The 22,254-nt window shown below is 48.0% G+C and overlaps 1 protein-coding gene across 5 annotated transcripts in view; it reads right to left on the bottom strand.

The window, feature by feature from the left end:
• Positions 1-22,254, bottom strand: part of MATN2 (matrilin 2) — a 153,597-nt gene that overhangs the window by 119,485 nt on the left and 11,858 nt on the right. For all 5 annotated transcript variants that reach the window (XM_070075336.1, XM_070075338.1, XM_070075335.1 and 2 more), the window contains exon 2: positions 16,461-16,601. In XM_070075336.1, the coding sequence (XP_069931437.1) occupies positions 16,461-16,593 (133 nt within the window). In that variant the 5' untranslated portion in view covers positions 16,594-16,601. The remainder of the gene's footprint in view (positions 1-16,460; positions 16,602-22,254) is intronic.

The raw sequence follows: 22,254 nt of genomic DNA, 5'->3' as shown, positions 1-22,254 counted from the left end.
GTGCCACAGGCAGGGCCCAGGACACATTTCTCAAGCAGTTGCTATCCTGGATGTTTTAGACTAGAGGTGAAAAGATCTAAACCCTGCTTTTAAAGATCGAAAAGGAAAGGAATTTGTTAGCATCACCTTGCAACTTTCAAAGTGTTTCTTCTTCTTCTTCTTCTTCTTTTTTTTTTTTAATTTGACAGATAGAGGTAGACAGTGAGAGAGAGAGAGACAGAGAGAAAGGTCTAACTTCCGTTGGTTCACCCCCCAATTGGCCGCCATGGCCGGCCTGCACCGATCTGAAGCCAGGAGCCAGGTGCTTCCTCCTGGTCTCCCACGCAGGTGTAGGCACCCAAGCACTTGAGCCATCCTCCACTGCCCTCCTGGGCCACAGCAGAGATCTGGACTGGACAAGGAGCAACCGGGACTAGAACCCTGCACCCATATGGGATGCCAGCGCCACAGGCGGAGGATTAGCCAAGTGAGCCACGGCGCCGGCCCTCGCAAAGTGTTTCTTAATAATCAATTTAAAAGTCAGCACTGTGCTGCTGGCTCTGTTCCAGGCTCTGCGTCAAGCCCCTTCTATGCATTAGCTCATCCCAGCCTCATCAGCTCTCTAGGCCGGAGGTACCACTATTGTGCCGTCTTACAGATGAGACAACTTGAGTTCTGAGTGTTTAAGTTACTTCTTCATTATCACATGGGGGAGAGCCAGGATTCAAAAGCCAGCTACGGGGGTGGACGCTGTGGTGCAGCGGGTTAAGCCGCCGCCTGAAGCTCCCATATGGGTGCTGGTTTTAGTCCCAGCTGCTCCACTTCCAACTAAGCTCTCAGCTATGGCCTGGGAAAGCAGTAGAAGATGGCCCAAGTTCGTGGGCTCCTGCACCCAAATGGGAGACTGGGAAGGAGCTCCTGGCTTCAGATCAGTCCAGTTCCAGCTGTTGCGGCCATTTGGAGAGTAAAACAGCAGATGGAACACCTCTCTCCCTCTCTCTCTGCCTCTACCTCTGTAACCCTGCCTTTCAAATAAATAAATCAAATCTTTACCCCAAAAAAAGGTAGCTATGGTTATTTTTATTATTTTTTAAAGATAACTATCATTTAACTTTTTTTTACTCAATTTTTTTCATTTATTTGAAAGGCAGAGATACAAAGACAGAGACAGATAGAGATCTTCCATCTACTGATTTGTTCCCCAAATGGCCCATTACAAACAAGGCTAGTTAGGCCAAAGCCAGGACCCTGGATCTTAATCTGGATTTCCCACGTAGGTGGCACAGACTCAAGCACTTGAGTCACCATTTGTTGCCTTCCCAATGTGCACATCAGCAGGAAGCTGGATCAGGAGCAGAGCTGGGACTTCAACCAGGTGCTAGGATACAGGACACAGATATCCCAAGTGGTGGCCTAACTACTGTGCCAAATGGCCCCTCCCAGCTCTGGTTATTTTTAAAACCCAGCTGACAAGTGTGGTGGCAGGTATGGGAAGGTTCAGCAGCCACTGCTGAGTGAGAAAACCAGGGGACAAGACCCTCAGGAAACAGAACACCACTGGTGGCTGCCCCTGCAGGACCAGAGAATCCTCCCCAAGAAATGCCAGTGCAGGACGTCACTCTGCATTGGAAGGCAATGTCTGCAGGGTGAGGACTTCACTCTGCATTGGAAGGCAATGTCTGCAGGGTGAGCTCTGCCTCCCACAAGCCCAGCTGCCAGGTGAGCGGCTCTAGGGGGGGCGTCAGGCTCTCCAGCGGTACACGATGCCTGCTCTGACACACGGCACACAGTGGACCTGTGTTGAAGGAATAGAGGTTTAGCCACTGTGGTGGTGTGTGGTGGTTTTGTGTTGCAGTGACTCACGAGCAGGGATTAGGCACCTCTCGTTTGCATCTGGAGCAGGGTTCAGCCTCACTGGGGGCTTGATCCATGGCTTTGCTGCCGTCCTGTCTCAGGTCTCACCACTGGCTGGGGCAGATCATCTACATGAGAACAGACTACTGGACAGGAGGAGAAATGCCTCTCTGAATCCCAGGAATCTCGGTTCTAAGCCCTGGACTGCTGCTAGTCCGTCAGCTCTTGCTGGACCCATCAGAAAATCTCCCAGCTCGTGCTCCTTCAGCCTAGCTTCCTAACCTGTGTTTGTACCAGGGGACCCTCCTGACAACGCAACAAAGTCCATGACACTGTCTCGGAATAAAGTTTTTAAATGCCTAAAATAAAATGCCACACCCACCAGGATGGTTATTATTGGAAAAAGAATGTAAAAATGAAAATAGCAAGTGATGGGGAGGATGTGGAGAGTCAGAGCTGTCACGCATTGCTGGTGGGAACAGGCGGTGGTGCAGGAGCTCTGGAGTATAGTTTGGTAGTCCCTCAAGAAGTTCAGCGTAGACTTCTATCTTCCCCAGGAATTCCACGCCTCAGTATGTATCCTAAAGGACTGAAAGAAGGGGGGTTGGCGTTGTGGCGCAGCGAGTTAAAGCCCTAGTCTGCAGTGCTGGCTTCCCATATGGGCGCTGGTTCGAGTCCCGGCTGCTCCTCTTCCCTGCTGGTCCTCTCTGCTATGGCCTGGGAGGCCTGGCTCAGCCCTGGCTGTTGCAGGCATTTGAATGGGCAGATGGAAGCTATCTCCTCTCTCTCTCTCTCTCTCTCTCTCTCTCGCTCTGCTTTCTGAGTAGGTGAAAATAAATAAATAAGTATTTCTTTTTAAAAAGGACTGAAGGGAAGGATGCAAGCCAACACACACAGAGCTGACACAGAACATGATCTTGTCTTTCCGGTCCCCCTCTCCCCCCAGTGAAACTTTCCCCTTGCAGCAGAGCCACACCCAGGTACACTGCTCCTATTTCATGGCTTCCAAAGGTACAGGAACAGGGTAGGTGGAGGTCGGCCCATGTATGTTCCACGTAGCACCACCCCCTTCCGAGCAGAAGCCAGTGGACATTGATCACGGTGCACTGAGCAGAACCATCCCTCCCTCTGGACTTCCTGCCTACAGGCTCACTGGCACTTGATGCTCTCCTGTCTCCCTGCCGAATGGGCTACCATAAGCTTAACTTCTCCTGGGTCCTGTGACTTCCCCCAGTAGCCCAGGGACCTGGACACTCCAGGAGTCACATGGTTCCCGGTATTGGGCAGCTGATATTCCCAGACTACTCCTGCAAACAGCTGGCCCCCCAGATCTAGACCATCTGAAACCAAGTAGGCTAGGTACTCTTCCACGGACAAGGTTACTTGGCCAAGTTTGTCCATGAAAAGGGGAAACCCTCCAGGAAAGAGGGGAGGGTTTAATGATCCATTCACAGGTACGAAGGCCTACACTGGGGCCAGACAAAGGCTCTGGCCCTGGCACTTAAGGGAAGCTGGGAACATCAGGCAGACAAGGAGGACAAGAGAACTAAAGCAAGCAACAGGTGTTTTGTGAGACTGTAAAGTGCTTCTGCAAATGCCACATATTGGGGCTGGCGCTGTAGTGTAGTGGGTAAAGCTACCACCTGCAATGCTGGCATCCACATGGACGCCGGTTCGAATCCCAGCTGCTCCACTTCCAATCCAATTCTTTGCCATGACCTGGGAAAGCAGCAGAAGATGGCCCAACTCTTTGGGCCCCTGCACCCAAGTGGGAGACCTGGAGGAGGATCCTGCTTCCTGGCTTCAGATCGGCCCAGCTCCAGCCATTGAGAACATTTGGGGAGTGAATCAGAAGGTAGAAGACTCTCTCTCCCTCTCTCTCCCTCTGCCTCTGCCTCTGCCTCTGTAACTCTGCCTCTCAGATAGATAAATCTTTTTAAAAAAAAATGCTGGGTATTATCAGGGACACCCAAAGGCAGCACATTCTGCTTACCCACAATACACTTACAATCATCCCCTGGGTCTGAAGGGATCTTCACAATTTTTACAAAGAGATTTGTGATCTATGGGAACAAAACACTGGGTACTTTTTCTTTTTTTTCTTTGACAGGTAGAGTTATAGACAGAGGGAGACTGAGAGAAAGATCTTCCTTCCATTGGTTCACCCCACAAATGGCCGCTATGGCCGGCGCTATGCCAATCCGAAGCCAGGAGCCAGGTGCTTCTTCTTGGTCTCCCATGCAGGTGCAGGGCCCAAGCACTTGGGCCATCCTCCACTGCCTTCCCAGGCCACAGCATAGAGCTGGACTGGAAGAGGAACAACCGGGACTAGAACCTGGTGCCCATATGGGATGCCGGTGCTGCAGGCTGGGGATTAACCAAATGAGCCATGGCGCCGGCCCTGAGTACTTTTTCTTAAAGAATCCTATGTCCCTCGCCAGGATTGTGGCACAATAGGTTTGGCTGCTGCCTGTGACACCAGCATCTCTTACTGGAGCACCGGTTTGAGTCCTGGCTGCTCCTCTTCCAATCCAGCTCCCTACTGATGCACCTGGGAAAGCAGCCCCAAGTACTTGGGCCCCTGCCATCCACATGGGAGACCCAGATGGAGTTCCAGGCTCCTGGCCCAGCCTTGGACATTGAAGGCATTTGGGGAGTGAACTAACAGATGTAAGATCTCCCTCTTTCTCTCTGTAAATATGCCTTTCAAATAAAATTTTTTAAAATATCTTTTTAAAAAAGAATCCTATGTTCCCAATTAAAATAGTCTTATGAACAGTAATTCATGCCAACAGATTTGAAAGGGTAGACAGACGGAACAATTTTTAAGGAAAACAACCATTCCCAAAACAGACAAACCAAAAAAAAAAAAAGAAAGAAAGAAAGAAAGAAAGAAAGAAAGAAAGAAAGAAAGAAAGAAAGAAAGAAAGAAAGAAAGAAAGAAAGAAAAGAAAAGAAAGAAAAGTAGAATAGACTAATGGGGTTTTGGAAAAAAAAAAAAAGGAAATTCGTTGTCAAATATATACCCCTATGGAAGGCAGCAAGTCTAGATGATTTTATGAGTGAGTTTACCTGCTCATTAGGGACCTCTCTTGCTGATCCCATGAAAATTTCTCCCAGAAGGACTATTCCTTAACATGTGGTGCCTGAGCCTGTGAAATTTGTACCAAACCCTAGCGCATGGCAGATGGCGAGGCACATGTGACCCTGGCACAACCCTGCAGTATCTCTGGCACTCCGAGGTACTGCATATGTGTTTGCTGAATGAAGGAATTATAAAACCTAGGCAAATTATGAAATAAAAAATGTATTAGTACCTACACCATATGAAAATCTGTGTAACACTGATGGTTTTCCCATTCCTCTTCATTTTGGAGACAAATCCAAGTTTGATTGGAAGAGTAGAGCGGGCAGGACGGTGTCACAGGACAGCAGCCAGAACGCTGCTATCTGGGGGGCACACAGGGGAACGGTGCCTCTGGGAGGAGGGGTGCTTCCCTGCTGCCTCACCGCCAAGTCCCAGGGATTTAAGGACTCTCATCTGCTGGGCCGAGCACAGCCCTGGAACAAGGGGCCCTCAGCACACATTTATTCAATGAATGGAGCAGGAGGGCTGGAGACAGAAAGCAGCTCCCTGCAGCCTCTGCCAGGTCCAAGCCTTCGGGAGGCGGGAGGCGGCTCCTCCATGGTTTACTTCCCAGGCCAGCCTGACCGTAAAGCGCCAGCGGACGCCTCCTCCCACAGCTCGCCCCGGCTGCCTGCCCCGCGCTGCACGTAATCCATCAGGACTTTGTGAAAGCCCCTCCTGGTTCAGAGCTCTAACGACCCTAAGCCTGCATTCATCTGCTTCTCCCCCAGACCCTGGCCGGGCCTCAGCCCCGGTACATCTGGCCATCCAGCTTCCTCTTTGATGTTCCCACTCATTGGCTGGCTACAGACTCAGGAGAACGTCTCCCTCCTGCCTTCTTCCCGGCCTCGTCAACCTCCGAGCGGCCAAAATACACACACTGCCCTCCTTTCATCTTTCCCTATAAATCCGTCTCCCTGGGATAGATTGAAAGAAGACTGTTCTGAGCTAGTGGTTCTAATTCTTGGCTTTTGGAAAACATTACTTGGCCTCGGTTTCACACCCTGGCTGGCCTGCATTCAGTTCCCATCTGCGGCCCTCAGAAGTTGGCTGTGCATCCCACCGCTCTTGTTGGACCTACTGTAATGACTCAGAAATCTGATGATCCATTAATTAGTAACACACCCCTGAAGTCCCTGAACACGCGCCCTCAGTGCATGGCACCCTGAAATGGGAACATCAAGTGAATCAGAAAGGAAAAATAGGCCATTGAGGAGCATGTCCGAAGATGACATGTTGTCCTCCACCAGCCGGAGAAGCGGGAAGCAAAGCGACTTGCTGGGAGCTGCAGTCTCCCTGCAAAATTCCTAACCCCCAGGCCTTCAGAACAAAGCTGCACTGGGAGATGGGCTCTTTAAAGAGGGGATGAAGTTCAAATGAGGTCATTGGGGTGGGTCCAAATTCAGTGTGACTGCAGTCCTAATAGACAAGAGGAGATCTGGACATGGACAGGGAAGAAGAAAGCCCTTGTGAGGGCACAGGGAGAAGACAACATCTACAAACCAAGGAAAGGAACGTGAAGAAACCAACACTGCTAACACCTTGACCCTGGCCTTGCAGCCTCCGGGACTGCGAGACAGTAAATTTCTAGTGCGTAAGCCACCCAGGCTGTTGCTATGGAAGTCCTAGCAAACCAATCACTACGATTTCTTATCAAGAATATGTTAAAAATTGATAGGTTGATCAGTCAGCTTTTTGAACTGGCTCTCCCTGTATTTTCAGTGTCTAAGACTAACTAAATATTTAGATATGAATTTTAAAGCAAAGGTCGTTATCTTTTTTTAATCATTATAAAAGAATATAAAGTATCCTTTTAATATTATCAATGATGACTTGGAGAAAGACATAGAAAACATTTTCTCAAATTTGCAAGCAATCTTGACTCACAAAATTGAGAGGAAAATATTACAATATGCAAGAATTTTGAACCTAAATGGAGAATATAAAATTTTTTTTTTTGACAGGCAGAGTGGACAGTGAGAGAGAGAGACAGAGAGAAAGGTCTTCCTTTTGCCGTTGGTTCACCCTCCAATGGCCGCCGCGGCCAGCGCGATGTGGCCGGCACACCGCGCTGATCCGATGGCAGGAGCCAGGAGCCAGGTGCTTTTCCTGGTCTCCCATGCGGGTGCAGGGCCCAAGCACTTGGGCCATCCTCCACTGCACTCCCTGGCCACAGCAGAGAGCTGGCCTGGAAGGGGGGCAACCGGGACAGAATCCGGCACCCCAACCAGGACTAGAACCCGGGGTGCCGGCACCGCAAGGCGGAGGATTAGCCTAGTGAGCCGTGGCGCCGGCCCGAGAATATAAAATTTAATACAAATAAATTTAAAGTGTTCCATTTATATTAAAAAAAAAAAAGTCAGCTACATGATACTGTTAAGCCATGAATAATAAAAGCCTAGAGATTTTCATGGACTACAAGTCCTACATGAATTAAGTAAAGTTTACCTATAATCATTCATTCTCATTCAATTAACATTGCCAGAAATGCAACATATATAACCAATTGTACATGTTGCCAGCCGCTAATCATTTTTCAATTGATCCCTTGATTAAAAGGTGTTATCTGAAATGCTGTCAGATTTTTCTTGGAAAACAAATATTTAGCTTTAAAAAATGTCTTTAATTTATTTGAAAGGCAGAGAGACAAAGAGTTGGTTCACTACCCGAATGCCCCAGTAGTCAGGGCTGAGCCAGGAACTCAATCCAAGTCTCCCACGTGGGTGGTAGGGACCCAAGTATTTAAGCAACCAGCTGCTTCTCAGGTGCATATCAGCAGGAAGCTGGAATCCCAAGTAGAGGCAGGACTGACGCGCAGGCACTCAATGTGGGATGCAGGTGTACCACGCGGCATCTTAACCACCACCAAATGCCCGCCCTGATTTTTCTTCTAAACAGGGGAGAAAGTCCTTATCTTCCAGTTTAGTTCCTAGTTCTGCAGGCAGCTCCACAGCATCCCTGAGTGTGAGGATTTGCAGATGAAAGGCTTAGTTAGCCTTCCTTCCATACTTAAGGCGCCCAATAACCCTGATGCTTGAGGAGGCCTGTCTTTTCCTTGGTGGGCTGATCCATTGCCTACAGAGTTTCATAATGGAAGAAAATGCTGTCTCTTGAAAGCACAGGTGTCTGGTTCTGCCTCTCCTCCTAAGTCTAAACTCGCCACGACGCAGCCTGCAGAGAGCTCCCACATCTTCTGTCTTTTAAGCCCTGGTTTTGGAAACCTTCACCAGCCCGGGGCTTCCTCCCAGGAGACTGCTCTTTGCTCCTTTGTTAGTCGATGTACTTCCTCTACAGGTATTTATGCAATGCCTGCCGCACACAGAGGCACATGGCTAAGCCCTGCGGATGTAGTGATGGGCAGCCACGTAGAAGATGAAGCAGGCCACAGCTGGATGGCCTAACTACAGGCACAGGGGCAATGTGGCACACTGGGAATGCACAGCTGTGTAGTACTTCCCAAACTGGAAGAGTAAGAATGCTTCCAATTCAGTTGGACAAAACAGAGTGGTGGGGTTGCCGTAAAGGATGTGAGCATAGCAAACAGCATGTTGGCTTCTTCAATTCAACCTCTGGCTGCTTAGTAGCTGTGTGACCTTAGGAGAGACATTTCACTTCTCTAAGCCTCAGTTTCTTCTTGTAGAAAATGGGGATAATAGAACCACACAGAGGAAAGCGTGAACTGCATAGCACAGTGCCTGGTATACAGCAGGTGCCAAAAACAAAATATGGCAGCCATCATTACCCTCAGTTTCATTACTGTCATCAGTCAGGGAGACCAGGGATATGAATGGCTCCCAAGGGGTACGGTTGTATGCCTTGTGCCCAAAGAGCATCCGCCACCAAAGAAGACAGAAGCATGGTGCTCATGTCACCCAGAGAGTGGATAACCCACCACTTCCAACCATCAGTACAGAAGTACACTGCAGATGCAAAACCATGGGTAAGCTGAGGATGGAGCATTCTGGAACTGAAGAAGGAAATAGGGAGGAGAAAGCCGAGAGAAAGAGATCGAGTTAGGGTATAGAAGAAGGGGGTAAAGAAAGAATTTGACAAAGATAAAGGAAGAACGAAAGGGAGATGGAATGTGTAGGAGAAAATGCATCAAGTCATTTCCCTAAGTTAAGGAAGACTTAACTTTATGGCTTGCTGGAAGTCTGATTCGCTGCCTCTTTTGGGTTCTCCTAGCATTAATCACAAGATAGGAATGAAGAATTTCTCTTCATACGGTTTATAAAACACGGATGATAACAGACGTTGGTTTATTAAACAGAGCAGAAGCGCGAAGGATACATTTGCTGGAGAACGGCCGCACATCTGTGCTGATCTGCAGCCGTGACAGTCCCACGACCGGCTCCGAAGTTCCAACTGCGGTTGTGTGTGGAGAACACACGGGGGCTGAGCATTATGCAGGGATTTTACTTCAAAGGGTCTTCATTTCCAAAAAAAAGCCTTTGCTGTCCAGAATCAATGTAATACACTCTACCCATCAACCTTCATTTTCATAATCAGTTCTGGGGATACAGCCACCCACCAGGCATCCGATTCTCTGGATGTACCTGGCTAACCGCTGTGCTGTGAGAGGCTGGCTCCCTGCACAGGCAAGGGGCCCACCTTTTGCCCACTCCCCCTGGATAGGAAAATGCTAGCAGTTTATTTTCAAAGCTTCAGAAAGGGTGGGCCCAGCCAGCAGTTAGTTTATTCTCCGGCTCCAATTCTCCCTGCAGATGTTATTATTCATCTTGAATGGTCTTTCTGGCTCATGCCCCGCAGCACCTCCTCCTAAGAGTTTTTCCTCCCACCCGTTCCCAGCCCAGCTCATAGATTTCTCTTCTGCAATGGGTCTCAAGCTGAGATCTCCAGAAACACAGCTCTCAGACCCCCAACCCAGGCTTACAGGATCAGACGCTCTAGGTACAAGGCTGGGTACTGGACACTCTGGGTGCAGTAATCTGTGTTCTCACAAGCCTTCCAGGAGCTTCTGTTGTGCAACCAAGTTAGAGAAGCACAGCTCCACTGCCTGCCTGATCCTCCCGCCCCACCCCAGCCCCTTGCCTGCGCCTGCAGCCCAGCCCTGCATCACTGCTGGATCCTGCTTCCCCAGCCCAGCTCCACTGCCTGCTGTTCCCGCCCAGCCCTGTTCTACCGCCTGCTCCTCCTCCCGCCCAGCCTTGCTGCCTCTGATCTCTCTCCCTGTCCTGCAGAACGGGGCTCTTCTACCTGGGGAGAGTGAGAGAAAGCCGAGAGCTCAACCTCTTTTGTATAGAGGTGAATAGTCATCTGGCATTGTGGCTCGGCAACTTAAGCTGTCACCTGCCACAAGGATATCCCATATCAGAGTACTGGCTGGAGTCCCGGCTGTTCCACTTCCCATCCAAATCCTGGGAAAGCAGCAGAGGATGGTCCATGTAATTGGGTCCCTGCCGCCCATGTTGGAGACTGGGATGGAGTTTCTGGCTCCTGGTTTCAGCCTGGCTCAGCCAACTGGGAGTACACTGGGGAGTGAACCAGTGGATGGAAGATCTCTGTCTCTCCCTCTCTCCTTGTCTCTCTGCCTTTCAAATACCTTTTGTAAATCTTAAAAAATAAATAAATAAATAAATAAAAATAAACTGAGTGGCCGGCGCCGTGGCTCACTTGGCTAATCCTCCGCCTGCGGTGCCGGCACCCCGGGTTCTAGTCCCAGTTGGGGGGCCAGGTACTAGTCCCGGTTGCTCCTCTTCCAGTCCAGCTCTCTGCTCTGGCCCGGGAAGGCAGTGGAGGATGGTCCAAGTGCTTGGGCCCTGCACCCGCATGGGAGACCAGGAGGAAGCACCTGGCTCCTGGCTTCGGATCAGTGCAGCGCTGGCCGTAGCGGCCATTAGGGGAGGGAACCAAGGGAAGGAAGACCTTTCTCTCTGTCTCTCTCTCTCACTGTCTAACTCTGCCTGGAAAACAAACAAACAAACAAACAAAAAAACCCTGAGTTCCAGAGCAGAAAGCAACTTGCCTCAGATCCCTTGCTAAAAACAAGTCGAATCAAGACTGGAATCATGGGGCTGGTGCTGTGGCGCAGCAGGTAAAGCCACTGCCTGCAGTGCCAGCATTCCATATGGGCGCCAGTTCAAGTCCCGGCTGCTCCACTTCCAATCCAGCTCTCTGCTATGGCCTGGGAAAGCAGTAGAAGATGGCCCAAGTGCTTGGGCCCCTGCATCCAGTAAGACCCGGAAGAAGCTCCTGGCTCCTGACTTTGGATCAGCACTGCTCCAGTCATTGTGAACAACTGGGTAGTGAACCGGAGGATGGAAGACCTCTCTCTCTGTCTCTGCCTCTCCTTCTCTCTGTATAACTCTGACTTTCAAATAAATAAATAAATAAATCTTAAAAAAAAAAAAAAAAGACTGGAGTCATCCAAATGAGGATAGAACTAGCCACTTGCATGTCTCATCCTCTCAGTCACTCAGCAGACACAGAGCAGTGGGCGGGGCCAAGGCAGGGCTGGCAGTCAGCAGGGCCCAGCACAACCAGCCAAGCTCTGCTTCCCACAGGTGTTTTATGGTCTGCACAAAAACTCCCTGCCCAGGAGCCAGCAGGGGCACATCTGCTGCTAAGCCACGCATCCTGTCTGTACTGGGGCCAGGAAGTTACCCCCCACCCCACCCCACCATCTGTCTGGATCTGCAGGAGCCTCAGGCAAGTCTTCCCCATTGCTTAGCCTCACTGAGCCCCAGCTTCCTTATCTAAAAATGGGACATAACAATCATCGCCTTGCAGTGCCCCTCTCCCCTCAGTGGTTTGGGTCAGGTAAAGCGTCCCTATCCACAGCTGGGGATCAGTAAATGACAGTTGCCCTCCATAAGGTTAGGAGAAATGAAAAATATTCAGTCTCTGTCTTCAAAGGGATTTACAGTAGTGATAAAAGTAAGGCAAGCCCACAAATACCAAGAGCCTGAATCCCTCCGAGGCAGCTGCCACTGGCATGTAACACAGAGCTAGGCAGGGAACCTGCAGTGTGTGGCTCATTAGGGAGATGGAGGTGGTGGCATTTGACTCAGCCCGGGCTGATAATGCCTCTTGGCCAGGGAAAGATACTGCAGGTGGAAGGAAGACGAGGAACACCACCCAGGAAATCTCAAGCAAGGAGACAAAAGTTCTCACACGACAAAGAGGCATCAGAGGACTTCTTACATCGATCGATTGCTCGATTGCTCAGTGGTTTCAATGGGCCACACTCTGACGGCTTCAGGCATCTGCCATTCCTCCCTCACAGAAGGGGTCCAACAAATATCAAGCAGCAGTTTTGTTTTAGGTTGCTGAAACTCATAAACTGGCAGTGACGCTTGAAAATGTTCATAATTACTGACCCAGGGGGAAACCTCCACTGACAACAGATGAGGCGATCTCACTTTCAATTCTCAAAGCAGGTCAACTCCCCCCCAGTATGTTGCACATTTAGGAGGTCCCAGCTCCTCAAATGACATGCATTGCGATTTTACTACGATTTTTTTAAAAAAAGATTTATTTATTTGAAAGGCAGAGTTACAGAGAAGCAGAGGCAGAGAGAGAATGAGAGGTCTTCCATCCACTGGCTCACTCCCCCATGACTGCAATGGCCAGAGCTGAGCCGATCTGAAGCCAAGAGCCAGGAGCTTCTTCCAGGTCTCCCACGCGGGTACAGGAACCCAAGGACTTGGGCCATCTGCTGCTTTCCCAGGCCATGGCAGAGAGCTGGATCAGAAGTGGGGCAGCCAGGACTTCAGCCACTGGCACTGCAGACAGTGGCCTTACCCACTACACCACAGCACCGGCCCCTTTACTACGATTTTGACGTCAGGTTTCATGAAATGAATGCCGAAATGGAGCTATGCGCCTCATAATGGACTAGACTTCCAGAAAGCAGAAGTAGGGCGCTGGTTCATGTCCTGGCTGCTCCACTTCCAATCCAGCTCCTTGCCTGCTGATGCACCCAGGAAAAGCAGCAGCAAGTGCTTGGGCTCCTGCACCCACATGAGAGACCCAGATGAAGTTTCTGGCTCCTGGCTTCGGCCTGGCCCAGCCCTGGCAATTGTTGTCATTTGAGAAGTGAACTAGAAGATGGGAGATTCTCTTTGTCTCTCTCCGCCCCCCCGACTCTGTAACTCTGCCTTTAAAATAAACAAAATAAATCTTTAAAAAAAAAAAAAACCAGCAGAACTGGGTGCTGTATATAGTGAATTCTTCCATTTTTCTCTTTAGCTTTTTTCTAGGTGTAAGTTAACGGTTATCAGGAAATTTCATTAAATTCTGTGGCCTCTACCCCCAACCACCTCTGAAATTGTCCCTAGCGATGAGAGTGTGGGGGCAGAGGAGTGAGAAGTTCAGCTCCTTCCAGCCTCCTCTTAAGTCTTTGCCTCCCACTTCTTCCATCTGCTTCCGACACTGCAACAAAGCACTCTCTTAAAACACAACACACGGATTCCGAGTGGGTGGTATTGATCCAGACAAGAACCTATTATGGAGAAAGGAAAAGGTCCCAGGGTTACTTAGCAGAAATAAAATGAGTTGGGTGGGAAATCAAGAAAAGAATGCACACATATCAACCAGACCTTGTAAGAAAGAAAGACACACTTTGAGATCAGGTTGGCAGACACGTAGGATGGCTGTGTACGCTCGTGTCAGAAACAAGGGAGTCAAGAATGCAGTGGGAATTTGGGCAAAGAGGGCAGAGGTTTCCAAAAAAGACTAATAAGCTGCTCTGATTGCCCTGGCAACAGGTGCAAAAACACCTGCCCACCACCACCACCACCACCATAGGACAATGATGTAACAACAAAGGGAAAATGGGCACAAATAAAACTGGCAGTAACGAGGGGTGGGGAAACGTGCCTTCTAGTTAGCATCACCTTGAGGGGGGAACAGGAAGGGGTTAGGAGGGACGCTGGGCACAGCAGGGCCTTCGGCTCCTACTCTCCTGCCAGCCTTGCTGCCCGGAAGGGACTGTGGGCTGCAGAACATGCTTGTTCCTTCTCCTGGTGGCCTGGCTGCCTCCTAGTTGGATGGCTTAGTTCGATCCTTGTGGAGCTAGCATTGTGGCACAGCAGGTTAAGCCAGCACCAGCAACCCATATCCAGCTCCCTGCTAATATGCCTGGGAAAAACACCCAAAATGGTCCAAGTCTATGGGCCCATGCCACCCACATGTAAGCCTGGATGGAGCTCCAGGCTCTAGGCTTCAGCCTGGCCAAGCCCCAGCAGTTTTAGCCATTTAGGGAATGAACCAGTGGTTGGAAGATTGATCTCTTTCTCTTTTTCCCTCTCTCTCCATAACTGCCTTTCAAATAAACAAATAAATCTTTAAAAAAAAAAATCTAAACTAGGCGACCAAAAGCTCTTTGGATCTGCTATAATTTTTTTGAGTGTCAAAAGAAGGCGTCCTGAGACCAAAAGCTTGAGAATCTTGTACTGAGCCTGCTGGAGGCACGGCGAGCTGCGGCTTGGACGTGCCTCTGCTGGTGGACACCATTCTACCAAATTAACAATCTTCTTAGCCCCTGTCTCCCCCACTACAGCACGTACTTCCTGAAGGCGGCCATTGTCCACAAAGTAGAAAATCCAGGCGAATGAATGAGGTAAGCGCAAGTGGACAGATGGCACAAGTTGATGATAATGTTTGTCACTCAGAAATTTGATTTTTTTAAAAAATCCTGTATTCAACATGCTAAACATTTCCCTCTTCACATCTGCAGAAGTTTCATGTCTGCATCACTACGGAAACTGAGACTCTCAGGAGAGCGAAGACAGGGAAGACCCAGCAGCACTGGGGCCATCATTCAGTCCACACCAGCGAAGATTCTGACCTCTCCAAATGGGACTCTTTGGTCCCCAGCATGGTTTAAATACCTCCTCCTGACAGTGCGCTCTGGAAAGTTTATTCTCAGGCAATGAAGGGCCATGAGAGGCAGGGCCGAATGGGAGATGTTTGGGTCATGAGGGCTCCACCCCCATGAAGAGATAAATGAAAGAACACCGGGCAGCCACTTCCACCTCTCGCTCTCACCCGGTCTTTGCCCTTCCACTTTGAGAGGACACAGCAAGAAAGCCCCACTAGACGCAGCCCCTCAATCTGGGACCTCTCAGCCTCCAGAATCCAGAGCCAAGCACATTTCTACTCTTTATAAATGACTCAGTCTGTGGCACTCTGTAACAGCCACACACAATGGACTAAGAAGGTCCCTTTGGTCCTTGATTATACTTTTGAATGCCAAGATCACCAGGTCATAGAGCAGTAGCCTGAATTCCTAGGAAGTCAGAGTGTTACGTTGGCCAAGAAGGTATAAATACGAGATACAGCTTCAGAGAACTTCATGGAACAACAGTTGTGCTGCAGTGACCATTCATTGCATGCCTACAATTTATGTGTGTTGCCTCATGTACCCCTTCCAGCAACGTTCCAAGGTCAGCATTAATACTCCCATTTTGTAGATGAGAAGACTGAATCTCAGACAGCTTGAGTTGCCTAAGTATAGGCATCTGGTAAGTAACAGAAGAAGGACTTGAGGGGCCATGCTGTGGTGCAGCAGGTTAAAGCCCTGGCCTGTAATGCCGGCATCCCATATGGGCGCAGATTTGAGTCCCGCCTGCTCCACTTCCGATACAGCTCCCCTCTAACGCACCTGGGAAAGCAGTGGAAGGTGGTCCAACTACTTGGGCCCCTGTACTCACATGGGAGACTGGAAGCTCCTGGCTCCTGGCTTCAGATTGGCCCATCCCCAGCCATTGCAGCCATTTGGGGAGTAAACCAGCAGATTCTCTCTCTCTCTCTCTCTCTCTCTCTCTCATCTCTATCTCTCTCTTTAACTCTTTCAAATAATAAAATATTTAAAAAAATTACTTGAACCCAAGTGTACACCAAAACTCATTCTCTTTCCATCGGGCCACCTTCCTATTCCCTCACATTCAGTGCACACCACTGCCCAGGTCGAGAACCAGCCAATGCGCCTATTCTCTGTGCATTTGCATGACATTTCCTTCTCTTGAAAAGAAATTTTTCTCAAAACAAAAAATTCACCAAGAGAAAACATGTTCGCTCAATCAGAATCATGGTCCCCTGGCATTTTCCAATCCTAACACCTTTCTTTTTTTTTTTTGACCCAATCCTAACACCTTGATCGTGAAGTTCCCACCCCTCGTCAGCGCCTGCTCTTCCTCCCACACGGCCATGCAAGAAGCACTATTAGCAAATTCAGCTGGACAAATCCAATAAAAAAAAAATCCTCAGAACACCCTTGCCCAGATTAGCCAGCAAGGCCCTTTCCAGATGAAAACCCTTGCCCTGCTCGTTGGAGAAAAGTCATGAGCCTGAGATTCGGCTGAAGGCTTCAGGATGGAAGAGGTTCAGTTTTCTTCAGGACACACACGTGCAACCGTATCCTCGGCTGCGGATGCACTGACGACCGATGAGAAGAAGCCCAGGCAGAGCACTCAGGGACCGGGCAGACCTCCCTCACCCACGGCCCTGCAGAAGTGAGCAGGTCCCCGTCACTCACCGAGGAGGGCCGTCTGGGGGTGGGTCCGAGCAGTTCTGCCCCTGGAGAAGGGCCTGGCGTGCGGCCGCTCTCTGGCCTCAGCAGGGAGGAGGAGGATCTGTCCCAGGATCAGCAGCAAGCAGCCCGCCAGCATCTTCTCCACTGTCAGGAGGAGGCAGAGGCGTGAGGCTGTGACAAACACCACCCAGGAGAGGGCAGGCCATCTCCAGGGCTCCCTGGTCTCCAGGTGCCCCAGCCCCACCGGCCCAGCTTGTCAGGGCCCGGGCCCACCAGACTCATACTCCAAACACCCTTTGTGTCTGGTCCTGCAGAACTCAGACCCCTGGGGGCTGGTACTCCAAGCAGGGCATGCAGAGCTGGAATTCTTCATCACCTTGCCCACTATCGAGTTGAACGGAAAGCTTGAGAAATCTAAATCTGCCCTGAAGTTTTGTATTAAGTTTCTTATTAATTACCCATAGTCACCTTCTGTGTCTTGGATCTGAAAAAGGAAAAACTGCATCTGAGAATTCTAAGTAACAATGTTCCTTCTAATTACAGCAGATGGCACGAATTAATATATGTAAATTTTGGAAGGAATCCCTGTGTCTCTGACAGCCTCCCAACCTCTCACATACATTTATTAGGAGGGAGCATGGCACGGTGGTTAAGGGCTGGGACCCTGTGCTAGACCGAGGCCACTCGCCAGGCTCCCCTCTAAATGCTTTCCAGGTACAAACGCACTCAGCTAACTAATGGTATTCCCATAAGGCTCAGAGAGGTTAAGTGGCTTCCCCAAGTCATTCACAATTAGCGAGTGTCAGAGCCAGGATTCAAAGCAGGGCCAGCAGGCCAATTTGCAATCGCATTAATTAGAAGCAAACTCAATTAGCTGAAATTCAAATCCTTGGAAATCAACTCATGAAAACCCACAGCTATTTCACTGTCAGGTAGGGTCACGGCGAGGGTGAGGCAGGGGCCAGAGCAGGAACCACTTTCCAAAACTTAAAAAAAAAACTCAATAATTTAAAAAATACTTAATACTTCAGTGAACTGTTTGTTCAACAAACTGTTCTCAGAAATTGGCCTGGAGATGAACCGAGGCCTGATGATTTTCGAAATCCACAGTGTTTCACACTTGCTGTATTTGAGATAGCTGACTTTTTTACTATGCATTAAAATTATATTAAAAATAGTGAATATTTATTCTGTGCTTACTATGTACCAGGCACTGAGCCAAGCACTTTAAAACTAGTAAATGATTTAATTCTTCCGGAATTCAGAGAAGTTGGGTGATTTGCCTAAGGTTATGTGGCTTATAAAAGGTCAAGTTCCAGAACCCACTTACTCATTACAGCTAACCACTGCCCCCAGTTTTTTCTTTTTGAAGATTTATTTATTTGAAAGGCAGAGTTACAGAGAGTGAGGGAGAGACAGAGAGACAGAGAGAGAGAGAGAGAGAGTGTGTGAGAGAGAGAGAGGATCTTCTATCTGCTGGTTCACTCCCCAAATGGCCGAAATGGCCAGAACTGAGATGATCTGAAGCCAGGAGCCAGAAGCCTCCTTTGGGTCTCCTACGTGGGTGCAGAGGCCCAAGGACTTGGGCCATCCTCTGCTGCTTTCCCAGGTCATTAGCAGGGAGCTGGATTGGAAGTGAAGCAGCCGGGACTCAAACCAGTCTTGCAAACAGTGGCTTTACCAGATATGCCACAGCATCGGCCCCAGCCACCATTTTTAAAACAACTGAAACTCTTCACCATTTGAACTGGTCTCTTGTCATGGCTCTAACTCTGAGCGTCCTTCTGAGAAAAGGGAGACAACGGAGAGCACTCTGCCTCTCTGGAATCTTAAGCCTACTACTCACCTGCAAGCCTGCTTGGTTTCCATCACCTTGTTTCATACAAAACAAGTGTGTGACATCATTCATATGTGATGTATTACCCTGATGCGGTTCCCCTCTGCAGACTGAGCAAATACAAAGTCCAGGTTTATTTATTTCCGAATGTATTTAACAGGCTCTTCAGACTCACTTTCTTCCTGACACACATGTACTTGAATCAAACATTTAGGGGCTGGCACTGCAGCGTAGTGGGCTAAAGCCTCTGCCTGTGGCGCCAGCATCCAATTTAGGAGCCAGTTCAAGCCCCAACTGCTCCTCTTCTGATCCAACCCTCTGCTATGGTCTGGGAAAGCAGTAGGAGATGGCCCCAGTGCTTGGGCCCCTGCACCCACGTGGGAGACCCGGAAGAAGCTCCTGGCTCCTGGCTTCGGATCAGCCCAGCTCAGACCACTGTGGCTATTAGGGGAGTGAACAAGCAGATGGAAGACCTCTCTCTGTGTCTGTAACTCTACCTCTCAAAATAAATAAAATATTTTTTTAAAAAATAGCAAATTCTCAAAAAATACTTTTAAAAAATCAAACACAATTGTTTAATCAATAAGAGTCACTGTTCACTTGCTCCCCATCTAGGACCTCAGTCCTTAATGTGTTGTACTATGAGAATCAACAGTAAGACTAGTCTTCAAACATTACTTTATACTTTGTGTGTCTGTGTGGGTGCAAACTGTTGAAATCTTTACTTAGTATAGAGTTTATCTCCTGTATATAAAGATAATTAAAAATGGATCTTAATGAAGAATGGGATGGGAGAGGGAGTAGGAGGCGGGATGGTATGAGGGTGGGAGGGTGGGTATTGGGGGAAGAACTGCTATAATCCAAAAGTTGTACTTATGAAATTTTCATTTATTAAATAAAAGCTTTATATAAATAATTAAGAGAGGATAGGAGGAAGGAATAGGAAGGGTAGGATTGTGGACAGGGAGGAGGGCAGGGTAGGAAGTATCACCATGTTCTTGAATCTGTATACGTGAAAATTGTGCTCGCTTCGGCAGCACATACACTAAAATTGTATACGTGAAATAATTGAAATTTGTACACCTTAAATAAATTTTTTATAAATTTGTAAAAAAAATCAAACACTTAGAGTATGATGTAGTAGATAATGACCACTTCCAAAAATGAAATGCCATTGCATATGGTTTGTGTTTACCGTGGATTTCAAGAAGCATTTGTGTTTTCAAGACATCATAGTGAACCAAAAGGTGCTGAGCATAGGAGAAGGGTAGGAAGTTAAACATAGAACTCAAATACTTCTAATTGTCTTACCCTGGGAAGGTTATTTAACATCTCTGCCTCAATTTTCTCATCTTTTAATTGGAGATAACAACACAACTGGTTTTTGTGTGGATGAAATGAGTTCATATACATACTAAATTGTTATATATTTGTATCATATTTATAACATAGACAATAACACTTAAACCACTGCCTGCCACATAGATAGTATTGAATAACTGTTAGATACTTGCTATTATTATCATTCTACAATAAAATCAACAAACACAAAGTACACATTGTTGAGGCCAGTGTTGTGGCGCAGTGGGTTAAGCTGCTGTCATATCTGAGTGCTTAGGTGAGTCCTGGCTGCTCCACTTCCAATCCAGCTCTCTGCTGAGGCACCAGGGAAGGCAGCAGAAGATGGCCCAAGTGCTTGGCCCCTGCCACTCATGTGGGGGACCCAGGCTCCTGGCTTCATTGTGGCCATCTGGGGAGGGAACCAGCAGATAGAAGACTCTCTCTCTCTCTCTTTCTCTGTATCTCTGCCTCTCAAATAAATAAATAAATATTTTTTAAAGTAGACATTGTAATTTTATCATACTAACTCATTTCATTTACATTAAACTAACTTTCATGCTTCCGTATGTATTTTATAATAAAGTGATAACAAATTCCTAATTTTAAATATAACTTAGTATCTATAAGTATTTGAAACTTTCTTTTTCAAAATGCAATGGCACAGCATACCACAGATTGATCAAAAATATTTGCAAAACATGTATCTGATAAATTATTTATATCCATATGCTCACTAAAAAGATTAACATCCATTTAAAAATGTGCAAAATATTTGAAAAAACCACACCATCAAAAAATATACTTAACACTCTTAGTCATTAGAAAATACAAGTTAAAACCTCAAGGATGAGCCACAACAAATCCATCAGAACAGCTGTGATTAAAAAGGCTGATATAACCTAGTGTTGACAAGGATGTGAAGAAAGAGGAACACTCATCCCCTGCTAACAAGAGCACAAATTGTTGGTCACTTTGGAAAAGATTTTGGTAGTTTCTCGTAAAGTTCAACATACACTTGCCAAAGCGACATGGCACAGGATGACCAGTTGTCCCTGTTCACCTTCGGTCCCAAGCAAACTCGATGTCCCTTTCTCCTGCCAGCTACCCGCATCCTGAGGATTCCCCCAGAAGCTAAGACAACACTATCCACACAAACACTTGCACGTAGATGCTCACAGGAAATTTATCTGTAAAAGCTAAAAACTGGAAACCACCCAAAAAGCCAATGACTGAAGCACTAATTATGGTATACTCATATAATGGAATCCTACCCAGTAATTAAAAGAATGATCTTCTGGGTAAATCTCAAAGTAGACTGCCAGACACAAAAATATTACACACTGAATGATTCTATCTCCATGACATCCAATAAAGGACAGAAATTACATGACTGAGAGCAGATCATTGGTTCTGCGGGCCAGGGGAGCAGAAAGGGGTCAGCTACACAGGAGCTGAAGGCACATGTGGAAGGTGATGCAAATGCTTATAGCATGACTATGGCAGACCTACACATCCATCAAACCTCATCAAATTGTACAACCAGAGCAGGCATCTGGCACAGAAGTTAAGATGTCACTTGGGACTCCCGCATCTCATATCAGAGTGCCCATTGGAATCCTGGCTTCTCCACTTCCTGTTCCATTCCTTGCTAATGTGCACACTGGGAGGAAGCACTTGATGGCTCAAGTTTTTTTTTTTTTTTTTTTTTTTTTTTTTTTTTTTTTGACAGGCAGAGTGGACAGTGAGAGAGAGAGACAGAGAGAAAGGTCTTCCTTTTGCCGTTGGTTCACCCTCCAATGGCCGCCGCGGCCGGCGCGCTGCGGCCGGCGCACCGCGCTGATCCGATGGCAGGAGCCAGGAGCCAGGTGCTTTTCCTGGTCTCCCATGGGGTGCAGGACCCAAGCACCTGGGCCATCCTCCACTGCACTCCCTGGCCACAGCAGAGGGCTGGCCTGGAAAAGGGGCAACCGGGACAGAATCCGGCGCCCCGACCGGGACTAGAACCCGGTGTGCCGGCGCCGCTAGGCGGAGGATTAGCCTAGTGAGCCGCGGCGCCGGCCGGCTCAAGTTCTTGAATCCCTGCCATCCACATGAAAGACCTAGGTTGAGTTCTGGGCTCCTGGCTGTTGTAGGAGCTTAGGGGCATTTAGAGAGTGAACCAGTAAGATGTCTCTCTCTCTCTCTCTCTCTCTCTCTCTCTCTCTCTCTCTCTCTCCTTGACTCTCTTCCTTTCAAATAAAGTGGAAATAATTTTTAGAAAATTGAACACTAAAATTACTTTTAATTATCACATGTAAACTGAACTTCAAAAAAATTGTTACAAAAATAAAAGAATGGGGCAAAGGATACTATATGGATACCGACGTAAATCAGTATGGCAATATTACTATAGGCAAGATAGAGTTTTTAAAGAAATGCAGTGGCAGAGAAGAAAAATAAGGCAGTGTGTGCACCCATTTAAATGGTTGATTCTTGGTTTGGTATTTACAGCTATTAGCATTAGAAGAACAGGAGCCATTTCTAATTGGGAAAAGGAATGAGGTTGGAGAACAGGTCCTTTCATACATGAGCAAATGAGAAGAAGTGTTGTGCTGGGGAGAAAGGTTAATTCAATCGGGA

The sequence above is a fragment of the Oryctolagus cuniculus genome, chromosome 6, assembly GCF_964237555.1.
Source record: "Oryctolagus cuniculus chromosome 6, mOryCun1.1, whole genome shotgun sequence".
Lineage (NCBI taxonomy): Eukaryota > Metazoa > Chordata > Mammalia > Lagomorpha > Leporidae > Oryctolagus > Oryctolagus cuniculus.
This window is presented reverse-complemented; position numbering and strand designations above follow the sequence as displayed.